The sequence below is a fragment of the Dipteris shenzhenensis genome, chromosome 11 (genome assembly GCF_047967505.1).
Source record: "Dipteris shenzhenensis isolate YYH24624 ecotype China chromosome 11, Dip_SZ_1.0, whole genome shotgun sequence".
Taxonomy (NCBI): Eukaryota; Viridiplantae; Streptophyta; class Polypodiopsida; order Gleicheniales; family Dipteridaceae; genus Dipteris; species Dipteris shenzhenensis.
In genome coordinates, this window is record NC_141606.1 from 16,164,053 (window position 1) to 16,185,784 (window position 21,732).

At 40.0% G+C, this 21,732-nt stretch overlaps 1 protein-coding gene across 1 annotated transcript; it reads right to left on the reverse strand.

Moving 5' to 3' along the window:
- Window positions 1–387: 387 nt before the first annotated feature.
- LOC147896677 (uncharacterized) lies at window positions 388–3,919 on the reverse strand. Its single transcript, XM_087381576.1, has 7 exons — window positions 3,221–3,919; window positions 3,034–3,130; window positions 2,695–2,812; window positions 2,132–2,277; window positions 1,412–1,514; window positions 1,217–1,282; window positions 388–1,036 (listed from the first exon to the last, which is right to left on the reverse strand). The coding sequence occupies exons 1-7, from the start codon at window positions 3,357–3,359 to the stop codon at window positions 593–595; spliced, it is 1,113 nt and encodes a 370-aa protein (XP_087237702.1). The 5' UTR covers window positions 3,360–3,919; the 3' UTR covers window positions 388–592.
- Window positions 3,920–21,732: the final 17,813 nt, after the last annotated feature.

Below are 21,732 nucleotides of genomic sequence, written 5' to 3' on the forward strand. Positions count from 1 at the left end.
TCAAAAAGTAGTCTATATTCTCTTCATCCTACTACAACTGCCAGCCAAGACAAGATATTTCATCAAGTCTCTCCCAAACAAGCATAAAACAAGCTTAGAAAGAGTAGATAGAGCAATGCACTGCGAGGTTGCAACTCAAAAGTTGCATGTCCATGAATATGATGAAAACATATGCTAGTCAAATGAGCTCACAACCCTTGGTCTTGGAGACACAAAACAAGACAACCAATATTTCAGATCACAAACCACACACTAAAAGGTAAACTTGCACTGAAATATCCAAACCATTCGATAAACTTTTACCCAAACTATTTGACAGAGGATGAAAATAGAAGGGAAGGGCAAAGAGGCAGGTGCCCCCATAGAATGGGTGGGGAGGCTTTTGTGGGGGGGGGGGGGGGGGGGGGAGATATATAGAAGAATGGGTGCGTTTGGGTGTAGGCCCGGCCTAGATTTTGCAACACCAACAGTGCTTGCAAGTCTAAATCTTTTGTAAAGGAGGAGATAATACATAGTTATATCCTTTATTTACAGATACCAATACATAGAACACCATGTACAGATGTGAGATACAGTAATGCTCTTACGGCCTTTAATCCCTTATCAAGACATGCCAAAGCTCATGAGGAGGAGTCGAAAGCAGAATCTCAGAAGCATTGTGCTTAGTAACCCAAAGGCCTCGCTTCACCTCACTCCAAAGTTGCCCCACATACCACTCTGCGTGTCCATGAATCACCTGGTGGGCAAGAATGGGAGGATCGTCCTTGGCATGCAGGAGAATTGGTGACACTTCTCTCCCAAGAAAAATACCTGGCAAAAGCTCTTGGCCCCAGTCCTTGTGAATTTTCTTATCTGGTCCATTCTGGTTAGTGCAAGATGACTCCATGGTGAATGAAGCACAACAAGCACACCTATTTAAAATGGTCCAGTCATGCTGAGCAAGAGGACCACCCATACCATGTGCAATACGATTCAAAACAGATGGACTGTTAACAGAAGGAAGCACTTTACTTTCCCAATCCTGTATTCTTCCTTCCTGCAATCACCAGCCCAAAAGCTATTTAGCAACTCGTCAAACAACACACATTTCAGCAGCTTCTGACCCTTTGCAATGATGAGAAAAGGACTGCCAATGTATCATTGTGAAACCTTTAACACATGAACTGTAAAAGAAAAACCACCAAAGCCTCTAACAACAAACAAAAGCAGTCCATACCTCTGACTGCATATTTAGGATTAGGCCACGGGATCCACTACATCTTCTATGCTCGTATAAAAGCACCTTGTATAAAGGGCACAAATTTAGTAGCTTCCTCAACACAATTTACAGAATGACACAATTTAGTAGCTTCCTCAACACAATTTAGTAACGATCTAATTAGAAAAAATGATAACTGAATAATATCCTCACCACGGAACCAAAAAAGAAAGCAGACGGCATTGCTGGAGTAGCCACCAACAGCGTGCCTGGATGCAAATTAAGCCGTCCAGATCCCCATCTAGCTCCTAAGAGGCTGCAAGGGTCCACACTCAGCCTCATCAGTCTCCCTTGTTTCGCACTAGAATCTTGTGGCTTGACTTTGGGTACCTATGGCTTCAGCTAAGACTTGAAATTCCAAAAAATACAATTGAGATTGAAACGTATGTTCCAAAGCATCTGCTGCCAAAACAAATCAAGATGAACCACCACACATTGTCTGCAAACGGTTCAGGGGAAAAGTCCCTAGAATGGGACGCTGACCCATTGATCTCATTGCTATCTCTAGTGATAAAGACCCTAGGTTCCAATATTATTTTTGACACTTTCAAAATCTGCCTTGCATGATGACTTCATTCATAGACCACCGTGGACGCATGTCCTATACAATACTACACCCTGGAAAATGCGCTTATAAGACCTTCAATCATTCTTGTATTAAGGTCAATCATGTTTAGAAAGGCAGAGAAGAGACCACAGGTATGGCAGTAACACAATCCGTAAGTGCGGTCAGCTGCATGTCCAGGGGAACTATTATGATTGTCTTATTATTATTATTACAACTATCTGCTTATGCTTAGCCAGGAGCAAAATCTTTCCTCAGCAGAGGCAAACAGATTCACATAATTTTTAGGGCATGAACTTGAAAATAACCTGCATGTTCGTGATAAGCACTTATCTTCCAACATATTGAAGCGAAAACTGCAAGGAAGGACTTCACGAGCCAAAGTGAATCCACTCCCCAACTCCTCAAGTAGTGTTTGAAGATTGTGGCCAGCAAGGGCCAAGTAGCATGCACACTGCAGGTATGGCACATACACATCCACCAGCATTCCTTCAGCAAGTTGGAAAAATTTCCTACATGCCTACAAGATACTTAGCGTAGCAGATAATCAACCTAACTACTCTTATCAACTCAGTATAGCACAGATCCTGCATCTGCAGTACATACCAATGTGTATTGCACATTACACTGAGAAACCCCCAAAACAAAATGCCTATGATGGAAGGAGAACCACTTTAGAAATTCCAACATCCCAAGATGGTTGATGACAGTTCAGAAAACTTGGCAGAGGAAGAAGAAGAGAGTTGGCCTTAACTCATTAATATCCATTGTGTTTTGCAGTAAACATTAGGATGTCCGACATGTGCATATCAAGCTTAGAAACGTACAAGGTTTTGCCATGGCAGCCTGCAGGTGTGGTAAGATGACTCACCAATACTATACAGAGCCCTGCAACTTCGCATGAATACCCAGTTAGGCCCTTCCAAATTCGAAAAAGTAGAGCTGGCCTCGGTGGCGCTACTGAAAATTTTTGGGTGCATACTGAGCATCTGTTATGAGATGAGGAGCAATTTCTTAGTCCCTCACAATGAATGTCAAGGGAAACAAACTGGAGGTCATAAATGCAGTACAAGCAAGAACCTGAACACCCATTTTATACACAGGATTGTAAAACCGGCTTCATGACTATTATCTACAGCACAATGAAGCAAAAAGGCAATTCGAGAGAAACAAGAGATCAAGCAATCCGCAAAGAAACAAAGTCCCTTACATGAGCGCTGGACTGTGATTTGCACCAGGTCTTCGACTGGCCATTACTGCACTTTGCCACTTTCTTAAGCACTTGAAATGCACGAACGCTTGGGTTCCTGGCAGATATCAACATTAGAGACATTACCAGAACGTCGATGAACGTGTATGGGGAAAAGATGTTTAAGAAAAGAGAATGCAGTGATTACCGCTGCAACCACAAGGCGAAATTAATCGATCTTCGTCCACAAGAAGCGAGTCAGATAGCTTGGATGCATTCGTCACGTAAAGAGGAGAAGTTTCTAAGCAGATTCTACATGTTTCTTCCACTTCTCCTGCTTGAGTCATGTTTGGCCAAGTGGTCCTTGCAGTTCTTTACGTCCGACAAATCGTAAAAGGAGAAAAGGTATACATTCACAACATTCAAATCCCACTGAATTGTGTAAAGAAGATATCTTGCTAGGATACCCACTCAAAAGACCCAAAGAGGTGCAAAATTCAACGGAGCAACTCTTCGAAATCCTCCCAGGAAAGGGTGTACGGGAGACTCCCGATCCAATGGGCAGATGTAGAAGCAGGCCCAATCTTGAAATGAAGGGATATAATTGCTCTTAAGCAAATCCTACAGGCAAAAGCACTGACGAAACAAGACCGCCGTGCAGGATTCCAAAGCAGGAGCAAAAGCACGATCGATTACTGACACGGAAGAGTAAGGCAATGCGGGAAGAGATAAGGAAGGACCCAAATCGGGAAAACGAGATTTTGCTTGGTTTAGAGAATGCAGAGTAGTCGCCCATGTGAGGATTGAGATGTGGGTGCGGGTATGGAAGCTATTATGTTGAAGAAGAAGGTGCGTGCCTCACCAGAAAGGAAGGAGCGTGGAGAATGGATGGATGCGTTAGTTTATAGTTTATGCATCATGAAGCATTTGCATCTTACATATCAAATCAAAATCGCCACTTATACATCATCATCATCGCATGACGTTTTCATAAAGCTCTCCTTTAGAAACGTGAACAATGTACAATAAGCAACGTCAATGACGTCTTTACGCTACATCACAATGAGAAACTTGACCTCCCTCTTGGACAAGCACACCTTGTGTTCACTTGAGATGGGTTTTGGCATTGCGGCATAGGTTACCGACCTCCTTGCTATTGGTGCACGTGTCATCACACATAAACACGGTGCTTGCCCTATGTTGACATGGTCGATTCCCACTCTATACCCACGTTAAGCAAGTGGCTTTGCCTAATATCCATCCATTGTCAACCTCATATAGTTGTTTCCCAACCAACTAGCGGCAAGAATCTCATTTATTAGCACTATCTCTTTAGAGGTATTAGCAGTCCCTCTTTAGAGGTAGTGCTATACTGGAGGATTGAAACTCTTCTGTGATATTTCACATTTATGGAGATCATCTACAAAAATGCCTTTTAGTAGCCCAACTCCCTTTTAAAAATCATTTATTTTCTCTTTTGCATCCTAAATGGCTTGCTTTACGACTTACGACTATACTAGAAAGTGCTCAATGTCCATGCGCGCTGTGCACTCTTGTTCTAAAGAGCTCTTATGTTTGGCTCCTAGCTTGCGAAGGCTCTTTTTGCAGCCTAGAGGATGCTTTTTGGGACACTAAGATGGGTTGACAAGGAAGGAATGACAAGGGATGGATGTCTAGATTATATTGTTTAGTGTTCAGAGCCATTGGCATGTTTGAATTTTAGGCAAGCTAGAACACTCCACAATCATTGTCTGTCTCTTTGGAAGTAGGGGAGGAATGAGAGATATGAGTCTATAGGATAGTGTTTGGTTGTCCAATATGTCATGTGACAAAGGAGAGCCATTGGCATATTTAAATTGAAACAAAGCTAACAAGGCCTCCTTTGAGGAGTAACAGGGCCTCCTTTAAGGAGGCTTCTGTCAAGTTCAACCTAAAGCAAACCAACAATGCATTGATGAACTTAGTAATAGCTTCTATTGAGACAATTGTTGGCCTTACTTAACATGGTCATGTCGAGGAGATTGTCACTTGAAATATAGAAATGGTGTTTTCTACCAATCTTTCTTCGACGTGTCCGAGCATCTTGTATTCCAACCATGCCTGCAAGGGAGGTGGAATTTAATGTGTCTCATGAGACTCATCAAAATAAAATGTGGACACTTAACAATCAGAATCTATTGGCACCTTTGAGCATATATGTCCTCAAGTTTTGGGGTTCACTTTCTAATGTGAAAGTGGAAAAATGCAAACACGCAGTGCTTTCAAAAAGGTTAGTATTCCTTGTGCACTAGTGCCATCTACAATGGATGCAATGAAATGTTCTAACTCCGAAGTCCTACTACTAGTTCGCAGAGGCTTTAACTCCAATGACAAAAAGGGCAGCAAATTGCAAATCCCTTTGGTGGAATTGGTTGTGACCATTCCTCATGTGTGCTTGTGTAGCTGACAATTGTGGGCGCTCTCTCACCTGGGCATACCATGTTGTTTGGTATTTGGTGAACCACTTGGATTTCTTTTACCATGGTATGAGTTAAGCATCATCTTTTACTGCATTCCTCATATGGTTGAATGGACCTACAAAACCCATGGTTGAAACTCTTCTCCTATTGTCTTTATAAGAGATTTTATGATCAAGGGGTTTTGGAATATGTGGTCAATCCAAAGGCCAAACATTTTTCTTCAATGGATAGTGAACAAGGACTTGCTATGATTGAAAAAGTAATAAAACGCCCTTCCTTTTCTAGGGAAAGTGCCAACCTTATGAAACCTAAATCTGGGGGTAGAGGGAATGGAAGAGGCAATCAAGTCCCTTTCCAAGGTGGGATCAGGAAGAAGTTACATAAGGGGGGGACATAATAATAGTGGCCGAGGATCTACTTTTTCTCCACAAGAAATTGTAGATGTATCCACACCACCCTCTAATATCCCCAGGAGTGTGGTTCTAATAATTAGTGATAGTACTTTGGCTTTAGGCTCCAGTTCCAACAGGGGCAAAAGGCCTATGACCAACAATAGCAATAATATTCCTACCTTGGCAAAAAAACTCTAATGGTCATCGGTGCGACAAAGGCTCTAGATCTTTGATGGAGTTTTTTGGAAGATTGACTTTGGTAAAAAATTCTCTTAATAAAGAAACCACTGGCATTTTGCATCTTAATCACTCCTCTCGAATTTTAGAGAGGGTATCTTCAAGGGATAATTTATTATCTTTCTTTTATAAGTTTTATCCCAATTCAACTAATGTACTTTCCAATCTCATTTTTTATGGAAGTATGATAAGCCAATAAGCTTGATACTTCTTAACTCCAAAGAAGTATTCCATGGGAAATGGCGGAAACCCATTGTAAATTCTCTTCTTTTAAACAATTTAAACCATTTATTATTGAAGAGTGTGGCGATAACTTTAAAATGAGATCTCATGGTCAAACATTAGATATCAAAATCTATCGAAGCAAAATTATTCGACAAACACTTTACATGTCTTTTTTCCCCGGCCTTTAAGTCCCTCAGTTATTTCTAGAATGATTTATTATCTCTATGCAATTTAAACGATAAACACTCGGCTAAGTCATCTTTCTTAAATGATTGTGCTGCCAAACTTAAAACATTCAATACTAGCAAATTCGGAAAATATGATTTTTGTTTGGAGGACAAAGATGTATTGGATGAAATTGAGTGGGTGAAATCACAATTGTACATTTTAAGATTAGACAACTGCTCTAATACTATGGTATTTGAATGCATTCATTGGATCCATGGCATGGCTAGTCTTAGGCTTAATGGGTCGGGGACTTTAACCCATGCATGGAAGAAATACTTGGATCATCCCTAAACAAGTCACTTCTAAGCTCTTGAAGGATTTAATTCCTCTTTACCAAGTGTGGCACCATCTCATGATAGTCTCCCTTTCCTCTGTTCAATTTTTAAGCCACACAAGGGGTCTCATTGGTGGATTACCAATGCTCACAACTGTATCGATTCTACCCTAATGAAACTTCTTATGATAGTTCATAGACTTCTATTGGAGGCTCTCAAAAAATGGGCCCATAATTTCAGTAACTGTGTGAGTGAGACTTTTCTATTTTTTGTGCTCTCTCATATAAAGATTTTTAAATTATTTACACATGATCAATGCGTCATTAACCTTTGAGTGATTTTTTATTAGCTCTTGATTAGAGCACATCAATCTTGTGTCTTTGCCAAGCTAAGTGCTTAGCTAAAATGTCAAAAGAGTATTAAGATATTTCATATTCCTATTATTTTACCATGTTAAGTGGCATTGACTTGAGTGTGCTCTTCTAGGTTGATTAAAGTCTCACTCTAAGATCATTTCCCATAGAACACTTTCAATACATTCGAGAAATTTATTCGCAAATATGGTAGAGGCTAGAATGTGTTAGGGATTGAGGATGAAATTAGATTGATTGTAATAGCATACTTTTTTGTAGTGATTTAAGCTTGTATAAGTATATTGGGATGATGTAAAGGAATCGTATAAATCATGCATTTAATCCATGACTACCATTGATGAAAAAGAATCAGTGGTGGCCCTTCTTATCTCTTTGAAATATAGAGACCAAAAAGCTTTTGTGAGCCCAGTAAATGTTATATTTGCTATATTATTGTCTTTCAAGGGAGATATGGAAATGATTTGAATATATGGTTTATGTGAGATTATAATGGGAATGAAACTCAAAGACGAGGAAAAGGAATAATTTTGTGCTTTAGTGGTTTCGTGTAGTTTTGTCAAAAGTTCAGCTTGCTCCAATTAGCTACATGCCTTGGTGATTTCAAACTAGGGAGTTTCGAAGCATTAAGGCGATCATTTTTTTGTCTACCTTTGTGCGTTAGTAATTTGTCAGACTCATTCTCTCTCCCCAACTGCTTTGGTGGTGCCACTTAAGTCAATAATCCTCCCTCTCATGATGCCAGGTGAATGCTATGAGCTTCCTTTGTATTCCAGTGTCTGAGTGTTTCTTTGTTTGACATTATTTGAAGCCTGCATGAATCTTCTTTCTTTCGATGAAGTGTTGCTGGGTGATGTTCATCGTGCCACTTCGTGGAGCCTTCGACTTCGTCTCATAGCATCAAGTGCAAGTTCGCATGGGTTCCCGCTTTTTCTCTTGCATATATATAGATAGATATGATTGATAGATAGATAGATAGATAGAGAGAGAGAGAGAGAGAGAGAGAGAGAGAGAGAGAGAGAGAGAGATGTATTTACAATTTAATGTTACAATTCTGTTCATGGGTATTTAACTACATATAATTATTTAAATCAACAAAAAGTGAGTGACTTTGGCATGTAAGCCTTGATAAAACACGAGATTTTAACATATTTAACATTCAACACTTACTAAACATGAAAAATGTCATCATATTGGAAAATACATTGGATCTAGTGATGACATTATGCTCATCAACAACTTCTACAAATTAAAACAACAAAATGGCAATAGACAAGGTACCCCACATGACCTAAAGAACCAAATATACCTAGTAATATTTCATTGTAATGTCAAAATACATGATAATACAAAAACCAAAAAAGGATGTACACTAGACAAAACATCATTTAGCATGAATTTTGTTATACTTAATTGTGACATGGGATGACAAATGGGGAGATGCATTCTAAACCTCCCTTCCGAGCATAACATGTATTGTTCTAAAAAAATGTTATGTTGGATGGTGGTAGGTTAGTATCTCTCCTTCAATTAATATGACAATTTTCACAAAGTGTGATGACTATACTGTGGTATCTCATCAGTGTTATTTCGATTGATATCTAGATTTTTGGAAATTTTTGTAAAGACAGTACTAAAAAAAGAAATTTACCATTCGATTGAAATACCTCATGATAATTTTGAAGCATTGTACTATTATACAAAACGATGCTTAGAATTTGATTTGTATTAAATCAAATTTGTATTGAATCAATTTGTTGAACTAAAGTGCAACAGTGTAGAGAATTGGTTTGCATATGTTTTGTAAAAAATACACAAAGCTTATGGACTTCATAGACATATCCTCTATTGGTTAGTAAGACAAATGATTTTTTCACAAAATCATAAACAAACCAATAAACTAAAACAAATGCACATGTATGCAGTGTTATGGTTGGCATGCAAATTTGATGTCTTTGGGGTATGATACACCTTTACCGGCCTCTTCCCCAGCCACCAAAGCATTCTTAGTCATCATATCAGACCTAGAGTTTCATAATAAAGTCCAACAGCTTGACCTAAATTCTTTCAAAACAGACCAAAAGTCATATGTCCAAGCCTAGCTAGTGAGGATATTATTAAAATACTCACCGAAGACCTAGATCAGTTATGCAAAAACTTGAATACTTACATATTTATATATGTATGTATATATATATATATATATATAGCATTTGATGTTACATTTCCATTCATAGGAAGTATAGAGAAATTTTTTTATCAATATAAATTTAGTGAAGTTTGTCCTGTAAGTCTAACATGAGATTTGAACATATTTGACATTCAAACAATTACTAAACATGAGATATGTTGTCATATTGGAAAATACACTAGATCTAGTATGACGACATTACACTCACCAACAACTTCTACATCAAAGTAAAACAACAAAATGGCATTGGACAAGGTACACTCGATGACCTAAAGAATGGGATACACCTAGTAATATTTCATGTAATGTCAAAACACATGACAAGACAAAAAACAAAATATATGTACACTAGACAAAACATTGTAAAGTGTGAATTTTGTTATACTTAATCATTACATGGATAACGACTGGGGAGATGCATTCTAAACCTTCCTTCCAAGCATTAGATATATTGATCTGAGAAAATGTTATGTTGGATGGTGGCAAGGGATAATAGTACCAATAGGAGTTGGTTAGAGTAGTAAATTTAGGGGGGCGAGCATTTTTCGAGCAAAATCTTCCAAGCGTACGAGCAAAGGAAAAAAAAAGCTTCCAACTATGCAAAAATATGGCAAAAATGGATCAAAAGAAAACATAGTTTCACTTAGAAATATGCAAAGTATTATAGCAATGCGTATTTATACACAAATCTTTATTTGAATCTTTAGGAATGGTGAGAACATAATGGGATGGCTTTTGAATAAACCCACATGTAGAGTAGACTTCTCTATGAAAATTCCCTTATGATCCTTCTTACAACTTTTACTTAATAGGGGGTGACATTGAAAAACCTCTGTCAACCTATCTTCATGAAAGGGTTTCTTTAAAGAAAACTCATTGAAGTAATCCATCCAGGTAGTTTTGCCAGCAAAACCCCTTTGAACTAGGTCTTCCAAGGTAGTTTCGCCAGCAAAACTACCTTGGATAGCACTTTTAAAAGTGACATAACTTTCACATCCAATTTCCAAATATAATCATTCAACCACTCAAATTGATCGGAACACCCCATTTGAGCACATCTATGTGTATTTTATGAGAGTGATATATAAGCCCAAGTTAAGACTTATTTATAGCAATTTAAACTTCTTTAGAAACATGTCCATAAATATCTTGTTATTTATGCTATAAAAACACTAGAAAGATATTGCCATATGATATAAATGTGTTAATAAGTAATTATATATTTATAGTATTATTACATTGAGAGTGATTATGAGGGATGTTTCTTAAAGGAATTATTTTTCAACACTTTTTTAAGGTAATAACAGGGGTACAAAGGAATGTCTATAAATAAGAAAATGTATATTGTGTAGGATGTCTATAAGTAAGAAAATTTATGTTGTGTAAAAATGAATGAGTGACTAGTCTATATATTTTTATGTGATAAAGGGATCTAGTTCTTGTGAAAATAAAGTGTAAAAACCATGTTTCCTAAAGAAGTACAATTTTTTAAATCTCTTGAAAAACACACTTGGATAAACCTGCTCATAGGTTTTTGCTCAAAAAATTGATGCATCCGTAAATTTAGGGAGAGGCTAGGTGATAGTTTAAATGCCAAAATGAGGGGGGTTTTGGGGCAATTTTAGGGAGCTAAGTAAGGTAGGGGGTTAATGAGGTGGGTTAGGGGCTTAGGTTAGGAAGGGGTGGGTTTGGATGTAAAATATATATATCTAAGTAGAAAGGAAGGGGCTTATTATTGTCAAAGAGTGTGGTCCAGAAGTTACTACAAAATTTACTATCCTGGTCTGATATGATTACTTTTGGAAGGCCATGGTGTATAAAGATGTGCTTGACAAACAAATGAGCAGCCTGAACTACAGTCAAAAGGTCTTCTTACAAGGAATAAAGTAAGCTTGCTTGCTGAATCTATCAATGATAGTCCAAATCATATCAAAACCTGAGCTAGTTGTAGGAAATCCAGTAATAAAGTCCCATAGAAATCTGCTCCCATGGGCCATCAAGAATTGGTAAAGGCATACGTAAACCTTGATATTTGCCCTTGTAGCTCTTGACTTTTTGACAAATAAGACATTGTGTAACAAAAGTTGCAACATCAACTTTAAGCTTAGGCGAGAAAAATTCTTGAATTACAGTCTGATACGTAGCAGCGATGCCTCTATGTCCCATGTAGGGTGGCTGATGTACCTCTTCTAGTACCAAGCGTCGAAATGGTGCAGTGACACACAAGCGCTTTTCGTAGAATAGATAGTCATTATGAATGGAATACGAGGCCATAGGGGTGCTATTAGCTTGCTTAATCTTATGCCAAATTTTTGAACATTCTCGATCAGTAGGATAGTTCACCTTCATAGGCTTAAAAGGGTCTCCCTTGATGACTAAGATATTATTTATGCTAGGTCGATGGCTCAGTGCATCGGCAACTACATTGTCTTTGCGTGGTTGATATTGGATCATCGGTTTAAAACTGTCAATAAAGGCATCCCATTTAATGTGCCGATTCGACATCACCGACTGAGTAAGGAGATGTCTAAGACTCCGGTGATCAGTCTTAATGAGTAACTCGGAACCCATTAGATAGTGTTTCTAGAGTTTAAGGACATGCAACACAACGGCTAATTCTTTATCATATGTGGAATAGTTTAGCTCTGTTGGTTTTAGTTTACATGACTCGAATGCAATTAGATGGTTATCTTGCGTGAGGATAGCCCCAAAACCCTGTCCACTAGCATTAGTAACCATGACAAAGAAGGGTCTCATAAAGTCTAGCATGGTGGTCAAAACTAGTGTGTGTGTCGTTGAAAAGCTCAAGTGTGCTGCTCACCCCAAGAGAAAGCATGAGTCTTACGTAGTAGTTCAATCAATGGATGTGCCTTGTGTGCAAAATCTCTAACAAATCTGCAATAGAAACTACACAGACCTAGCAAAGATTGTAACTCATGGATATCTTTAGGCTATGGCCAGTTTACTATTACTTCTACCTTCTTGGGATCTACTCGAATGCCTTCAGCTGAAACAATGTGTCCAATGTTGAGATATCAAGCTCCACTCATGATATGCCAGGGTGACCATGGTGCATTTATGTCACCGACTTGTTAGCTGCAGATGCGGTTGGTACACCGCCCATAAATAATGGCTGTATAATAGCTATCCTTATGTACTCTAGTTTGTGGCTCAGTTAGTATGCCACCTTAGTTAGCTGAGTTTGGTTGAGACCCACATATAGGGTTCTTCTATTTCTTTGTACTAGAGTTCTTTTGGCTTTTACAACTAAGAAGAGGAAAACTGTTTTCAGCCTCCACCTTTGTGTGTATTCCCCCATTATGTATGTGAGAAAGCTGCAAGTGAGACTCCTTCCCTCTCTCCCACTATCTTCACATGGTATCAGAGCTTGGTTCATGGTAAGGAGCTCAAGAAAGCAAACCAAGTTCATGGTGTCCTGGTAAGAGGACCAATGTTGCTTTCCTTTTTCGAGTTTGGGAGCAAATCTCTGCAGGTAGCACAGTCGAAAAGTGCAAGAGTGCATTGTCTCAGATTGAGATGCCCTTCGCGGTGTGGCAAGAGGGCAACATATGCTGCGGGATAGGGCAAAGCCCTGAGTGACTTTATTTTTCTGATTCGAGGCCATTTCGGGGCCCATTTTGGAGGCGGAATTTCTCTGCAAACACTAAGAAAAAGGCCTTCTTTTTGCTGTGCGATCACTGCTCTATAGGTCAGTGAAAAGTTACCACAGAAATTGTATCATGTGCCTATGCACAAAGATATTGGGAGTTGCAGAATCATCCTTGTTGCTTGTTGATGCAAAATCGTCACTAGGAAGTGACTGTGTGGTCAAATACCACTTTTGTCAGTTTTGCAGATTTGCCCATGTGAGGCAGAAGCTATGTTTTTTCGCGGTGATAGAATATTTTGCAGTGTTCTGTAATGGTGTCTGATTCTCTTCTTTCACAGATTGTCACTGAAAAGCTTGACAAGAACAACTTCCAAGCATGGAAGTTTAGAATGACGAATTTCCTTATGGGAAAAGGTTATTGGGAGTTCATTACAGGAAATGAAGAACCGGTTCTTCCTAATGTTCCCAATCAATAGGAAATGCAGGCATTTAAAGGATGGCATGAGAGAGCCAAAAAAGTTATGTACTGGCTGTCTATCAGTATTTTGGATTCTATGATTGTGCATATTCAAGATGCAAGTACGCCAAAGGAGGCATGGGATACTTTGGCAAAAATGTACAGCACAAATACACAAGCCAAGAAAATGCAACTCAAGCAGGAGTTGCACAATGTGCAGAGAGAAAATATGAGCATCAATGACTACCACATGAAGGTGAAGAAAATTGCAGATGCACTTGCTTCCATTGGGTCGCGAGTGGAAGATGATGATCTAGTTTCTGTGACCTTACATGGTCTAGGAAAGGATCATGCACAGTTTCGGACATCCATTGCCATCCATGAAAAATTTTCTGATTTTGAGGAGTTGTTTGCTCTTCTAATTTCTGAAGAGCAGAGAAATGGTGGTTCATCTTCTTCAAGAGGAACTTCAAAAGAAACTATCTTCTACTCAAATGCTGGAAAAGGTAGAGGCAGAGGTAGAGGAGGCCGATCTGGAGGCCGTGGTAGAAATCAGAATATGCAGCAAACTCAAGAAAACTAGTCCTATGGAGGAGGACGTGGTAACTCTAGAGGCAGGGGGAGCCAAAGAGGTCGTGGTGGATGGTAGAGAGGCCAAAATGCAAACAGCAATGTTGAATGCTACTATTGTGGTAAAATGGGTCATATGGCTAAAGACTACTACAAAAAGCAGAATGACATTATGAATGGAAAATTGCAACAAGGCAATTATGCATCTTCTAGTAGACAGGGTGATGACAGAAATGAGCATCTATTTATGGTGCAGCACATGACCAATTCTGTGACAAGTGCAAAAGAACGAAATGATGTGTGGTATGTTGACTCAGGTGCATCAAACCACATGACAGGTCATGCAGAATGGATGCAGGATGCAAGGAAAATGGAAAAACCAGGATTTGTGGAGACTGGTGATGATACTGCACATCCTATTGTGCAGATTGGTAAAATTCCTTTGTCTATGCAGGATGGGAAAAAGAAATACCTGTCTGATGTATTTCATGTCCCTAATATCACCAAGAACTTGGTTTCTGTTGGTCAGATGGTTGAGCACGGCTTGCAGGTCAGATTTAGTCCTCATGGATGCTTTGTTGAGGATATGAAAAATAACGGTTGCTTGATAGCAAAAGGAAAGAAGAAGGGCAAGATGTTTACGTTGGATGCGGACATGCCTGAATTGAGTGCAGTAATGCTTGCACATGGAACCGATGTTGTTGTAGATATTGATATCTGGCATAAATGCATTGGTCATGTTAATGTACAGTGACTTAAATCAATGCAGGTCCAAAATATTATTGTAGGATTGCCTAAATTCAAGGTTGCAGAAATGCATAAGGTATGTGAAGCCTGTCAATTTGGAAAACAGGCAAGGAAACCATTTTTAAGGCATGTTCAAGAGAGTAAGAAGCCATTGGAATTAATCCACTTTGATGTGTGGACTACTAAAGCTGCATCTATTGGAAGCTATCATTATTTTGTCACTTTTATTGATGACTACAGTAGAAAAGTTTTGGTGCATTTTATGAAAAAGAAAAGTGAAGTGTTTGGGCATTTCAAAGCTTTTAAAGCTATGGTTGAGAAAGAAACATGCTTGCAAATAAAATGCCTAAGGTTAGATGGAGGGGGAGAGTACCTCTCAAATGAGTTTGCAAGGTTCCTACAGGAGCATGGCATAAAGCAACAATATTCATGCAGTCATACCCCACAGCAAAATGGACTTGCAGAAAGGAAAAACAGGCATATTGGAGAGGTATCTCGGGCCATGCTAAATGAAAAAGACCTCCCAGATTATTATTGGGCTGAAGCAGTTGCTACAGCAGTTTACATAATGAGCAGGACTCCCACTGCAGCAATACATGGCATGATGCCAGAGGAGATGTATACTGGTAGTAAACCAGATATTTCACATTTGAAAATTTTTTGTTGCATTGCCTATGTTCATGTGCCAGATGAGTTGAGGTCCAAGTTGGATCCAAAAAATGAGAAGTGCATCTTTATTGGTTATTCTCTGTAGTAGAAAGGGTATAGATGCTATAACCCTTCTACTCGTAAGTTTACAGTGAGTAGAGATATTGTTTTTGATGAGATGAGCAGCTGGTATAAACCAGTAAATGTGATGATTGATGTAGATGCACAAAATGGTAATGCTGCACAGAATTCACAGCAGCAATCACAAAATATTAGTGGACCTGTAGTGTCCTCTAGCAGTGGTTCACATACTTCTCCATGGACAGGCAGATTGAGATCAGGAGAATCTCCTCAAAGCAATGTAGATAGTGGTACGCAGGTATCACGAAAAGGAAAAGAGAAGGTAGATTAGCCCATGTTTGATGTGAATGCAAGTCACTCTTATGTGGATGGTGAATCCAGTGGCTCAGAACAGAGCATTGATGATGAGTTGCGTATTCCTTCTATTGTTACACCTAGAGTAAGGAAGACCAGGGGTGTTTTGAGAGCAGCTGGAAGTGAGCCTATTTTGCGCAAGTCTACCAGAGCTAGATATCCTGTGGCCCAGGCTGAAATATGATGGATTTACAGCCATTCACTATGCCTATATGGTCAAAGTGATACAGGAACTAGAACCCACTTCTTTTGAGCAAGCCATGGGAAAAGAAAAATGGGAGAAAGCCATGGATGAAGAAATGGATGCCTTGGAAGCAAATGCTACATGGGAATTGGTGCCTTTGCCTAAAGACAAGAATGCAATTGGCTGCAAGTGGGTTTATAAGGTGAAGCACAATGCAGATGGTTCTGTGAACAATACAAGGCAAGATTAGTTGTCAAAGGGTATGCACAGACATACGGCATTGATTATGAAGAAACATTCAATCCGGTTGCTAGGACTGAGAACACGTTTAATCCAGCCTGGTTGCATTAGATGTATTCCTCCTTGGCTAGAGGAGAATGATACTGTTTTATTGAAGTCTTATCTTGCAGATACAATATGTTCACCAAATGATCTCAAGTATGCCGTTGTCAAAGATGTGGATCACATGCTAAATCAAGTTAAAGTATGGCAACTGTAAGAGCAGTCATTGCTATGGCTGCATCAAAGGGATGGTCTTTACATCAAATGGATGTAAAGAATGCCTTCTTGCATGGTGATTTGCAAGAAGAGGTCTTTATGGAGAAGCCACCAAGTTATGTTCATGCTATTCATCCTGAGTTTGTTTGCAGGTTGAAGAAAGCCTTGTATGGCTTGAAGCAAGCCCCTAGAGCATGGTCTGACAAGATAGGACAATATCTTGTCACTATTGGCTTTCAAATTTCCAAGGCATATTTCTCACTTTATGTGAGAAAAATAGAGAAAGGTTGTTGGGATATCTCAAGGTGTATGCCTCAGGCACACCTTATGTTTCTATGTGTGAGTGCTAGAGGCACAGTTAGGTACCCACAAGCACAGTTAGGTGGTGGAGAGCCACATAGGATGATTGAGAGAATCTAGGAGCAGATTGAGGAGATGATTGTGGAGCTCTGAAGTCATCAGTGATGTCAGTGAGCATGTATGAGGTGCCTACTTAAGGACCTCACTCTTCTTCATTCTACAAGTAAGTATTCTGATTTTGTGTCCGCTCTACTCTTTCCTTTCAGTATTCCAACATGGTATCAGAGCCCTTTGATCCCCCTTGAGCCCATTTCTGCCACATCATCATCTTCTTCTTCATCTTCTTCTTCTCCATTTTCCTCTTTCTTCCCAAAATCTTTGAGAGCTTGGTTCTCCACCTAGAGACGACCATTGCCCAAACCCTTTGAGCTGGAAACTCCTCTAGTATGGGCAAACTTCCACCTGCAAGCAATTGAAGAAAAAACGTCTGTGGTGGCTGCCATTCTCCAAACAGCGAATTTCTTCTGTTACTCAATACTCCCTGCCTGCTCCGCCATTGCCTGAGCCCTCTTAGGAGTAGATGGGCGACCTCAAGACGAAGATTTTGAGCCATTTTTCAGGTCATTTGGTTCAGTAACAAGGGAGAAATCGTCAAAACTCAGTTTCAGCCTATAGCAACTCTCCCAGGCAAAAGTGCGCACCATTTCGTCCAACCTCTGTGCTAGACCCTCTCTGGTATATGAGCTTTCTTTTGCTTCAGAAAGCCCTCTTTTCCTTGCTTTGAAGAGTGAGCTACAAGCCCTCCAAGTTCAGCTTTTCAGTTTTGACAGTGTTGGACAAGTTTTTGAAGATGATGCTACATAAAATGCTACTCTAGCATTTCTGGTTTTTTGAAGCTTTCAATAACTTCAGTACAATGCGGCTTCAGTTTTGTTTTGAATTACTAGACCTGGTTTTGATTGGAAAGTATTTATTTCACCCACTTCTATGAAGCATGTAAGAAGAAGCATCATTGTTTGAATATTGGTCACTAGTCTTTGCTACATCAAGTGCTCTTATTTTGGAAGTCTTTCAGTTATTTTTTCCTTGTAAGAGAGATAGACACTGCCCATTATCTGGGTTAGACCCTCTCATGGCTACCCTATTTAATCTCGAGAAGTTCAATGGAAAGGGCTTCCACACATGGCAGATGAAGGTGAAATTTGCATTGATGCGGGAGAACTTATGGGGACTTGTCAAACCTACTCCTACCGCTTTTTCTACAGCCTCCAATGCTGGAGAATCCTCAACACTGACACGACCGGCAAGGGATCCAGCAAGAGAAGAAAAGGCATATGGTATCATTGCTCTTGCTTTGGGTGATGATTATATACACCATATCTCTGACTTAGAGTCTCCATCAGAAGCTTGGCAGAAGCTAGACATGATTTTTGGTGCAAGCTCTCACATCTCTAAACTATCACTTAAAATCTCTTTCTTTGAATTAAAGATGGCAAGTGATACTACTTTAGCTGCTCATGTCAACTATATGCGGAGTCTTATGACTCAATTAGCTTCTATCAACTCTCCTATCACCCCTGATGATGCTATGGCAGTGGTACTTAAGAGTATGCCTGAAAGTTTTGATCACATTGTTAGCACTTTGAAGAATCGTCCCAATCCTAACCTTGAAGGCATTATCTCTGCTCTCCAAGAAGAAGAAAGGCATATGGAGCTAAGGAAAGGCAATGACACTGCTTATGCTGTAAAAGTCAAGAAGGGCAAGTATACTCCTTGCAATCACTGTGGAAAGACAAATCACCTTTCAAAGGACTGCTTCAAAGTTAATCCATGCAAGCACTGTGGCAAGAACAACCATCATGAGAAGTTTTGCAGAGCCAAAGCAAAGACAGAAAATGCAAATCTACTTACAGTTAATGCGCCTCCACAAGATGAGGCATCCTTTAAAGATTATGCATTTTAAACACATCTCTATGTATGCTCCAGATCTCTCTTTTTATGTCAAGGTACTCAGCCTGGATAGTCCTCCAAAATGAATGAAAATAAACTATTGTGTTTTGTGTGTTTTGTAAACACCTCTGGTCACCTTATGATGTAGGCCATGTGTATGTTTTGTTCCATGGTACCTCCTGCAGACATTGTGTGCATGTACATGCAGGGGAGATAACCATTGGAAGGTCTGTTTGTATCCCTTTTTGTTTACCTTACACCCAAGGGAACCCTTGCTAGCATGAGAACCTAGCCATAGATTTATCCTTGACCACCATGAGATGGCATGAGAAACTATGAGACTAGATGTATCCTTGACATAGCCTGAGGCATTTCCTTGAGGGGGGGTTTGTTGGGATATCTCAAGGTGTATGCCTCAGGCACACCTTATGTTTCTATGTGTGAGTGCTAGAGGCACAGTTAGGTGCCCACAAGCACAGTTAGGTGGTGGAGAGCCACATAGGATGATTGAGAGAATTTAGGAGCAGATTGAGGAGATGATTGTGGAGCTCTGAAGTCATCAGTGATGTTAGTGAGCATGTATGAGGTGCCTACTTAAGGACCTCACTCTTCTTCATTCTACAAGCAAGTATTCTGATTTTGTGTCCACTCTACTCTTTCCTTTCAGTATTCCAACAAAGGTATTATGCTGCTTGACATTCATGTTGATGATTTGATCATCACAGGCTCCAAGGAAACCGCATTTGGATGCAGCTAGACACATACTCAAGTATATGAAGTCCACATTGCAGTATGGACTATTTTATGAGGCTGGGGTTCAGATACAGTTGCGTGGATACACTGATGCTGACTGGGCTAGTAGTATTTCTGATAAATGATCTACTAGTGGATATGTGTTCTCTTTTGGGAGTGCTGCAGTCACTTGGAGCAGCAAGAAATAGCCTACAGTTGCCTTGTCAAGACAAAGGCTGAGTACAAGGGTGCAACGATGGCTACATGTGAGGTAGCTTGGCTGCATAAGCTACTTTATGATATGCATCAGTCTACAAATGGGCCAGTTGTCATTTATTGTGACAACATGAGCAGTATACACTTGGCAAATAACCCAATCTATCATGCTAGAACAAAGCACATTAAGGTGCATTATCACTATGTGCGGGAGAAGGTTTTACTAGGTCTTATTGATCTAGTTTATGTTAGCACAGAGGATCAGGTAGCTAACATATTCACGAAGGCATTGGGCATAGAGAAGCTGCACAAGTTCAGAGACCTCCTTGGTGTGCAGGAATTGGGATTGATCTCGAGGGGGAGTGTTGAGATATCGAGCTCCACTTGTGATATGCTAGGGTGACCATTGTGCATTTATGTCACTGACTTGTTAGCTACAGATGCAGTTGGTACACTGCCCATGAATAATAGCTATATGATAGCTATCCTTATGTACTCTAGTTCGTGGCTCAGTTAGTATGCCACCTTAGTTAGTTGAGTTTGGTTGAGTTTGGTTGAGACCCACATATAGGGTTCTTCTATTTCTTTGTACTAGAGTTCTTTTGGCTTTTACAACTAAGAAGCGGAAAACTCTTTTTAGCCTCCACCTTTGTGTGTATTCCCCCATTGTATATGTGAGAAAGCCGCACGTGAGACTTCTTCCCTCTCTCCCACTATCTTCACATCCAAGATATTGAATTTTAGGATAGAAAAAAGAACTTTTCTCTTGGTTGGCATATAGTTGGTTCTCACATAAGAGAGAGAAAACAAGATTTAAGTGTTTCTCATGTTCCTCTCGACTCTTGCTATAAATCATGATATCGTCAAAGAAAACTACCACAAAGTCCTGATAGGGTAGGAAGATATGATTCTGTTAGATATGCTCAATGCCCCACCCTCCTGGTAACCACCAATGGTCCAAGGTGCTCAAGTTGTAAGGCCCCCATATGAGGAGAAGCCATGTGTGATCCCAGGACACTAGATGGATCCTAACTTGCATGTCACGTGAGGTCTATCAATGAGACCGTTGATGGTAGAAAGGTGATTGTGTGGGAGCCCCTTATTCTTGCTGGGACCTAGGGGCCAGTGGCCCCCCTGGTGGGGGTTCAGAGGCAGGAGTCCCCGAGGCGATGGTATAGGAAATATTCCCTGAATATTCCATGGACGACTAGTTGGTTCCACCGACTAGGTTGACTAGTCGGCTCCACTGACTAAGTCAACTAGTTAGCTCCACCGACTATGTTGATCCAACTATCTTCCTCATAGCTATAAAGAGGCGACCTCCCCAGTCCATTGTATCATATCAGTTCAGATCAGATTAGAACTTCTAGCTAGTAGCTCTTCACCTAGTATTTGTCTAGATCGTCATCTAAGCTCCATTGTGGGAGCGAACAGGTGGACGGAGCCATCATTTGTACTACATCAGTATTGAAGGAAAAGTTTGTTCCTCTCCAGTTTGCTATGTACTCTCTATTCTTTGTTCAATTTCTGTTTTGCTACGCCGTGTAATTTAACATGGTATCAAAGCCCAAGTGGCTCTAAGGATCGAAGAATAGAAGAGAGGTGAGGGCTTCAACATCATACAGAGTGATGGTAATGGGAAGCGGCTCAATAGGAAGCAGCTCGAGTTCAGTAGCTGCTACTGCACCAACAATCCAAGCGTTGAGGATTCGCCCACTGGCTTTCACTAAAGGCAAGCTAGATGGTACAAACTACACTCTGTGGAAGTTTAAAATTACTGCTATTCTAGATTCATATGAGCTTTTGGAGACAGTACTGGGGATTGTGACCCAGAACCACAAGGAAACCCCGACCCAACAAATCCTGGGAGTATGATACCTCCTAATGCCAACCTTCTATGAGCTTGGAAATGTAGGAATGCAGATGCTCTATGTGCCCTGGTTACAAGTACTATTGATAGTGTTTTGACCTTGATTCAGCATACATCTAAGGCAA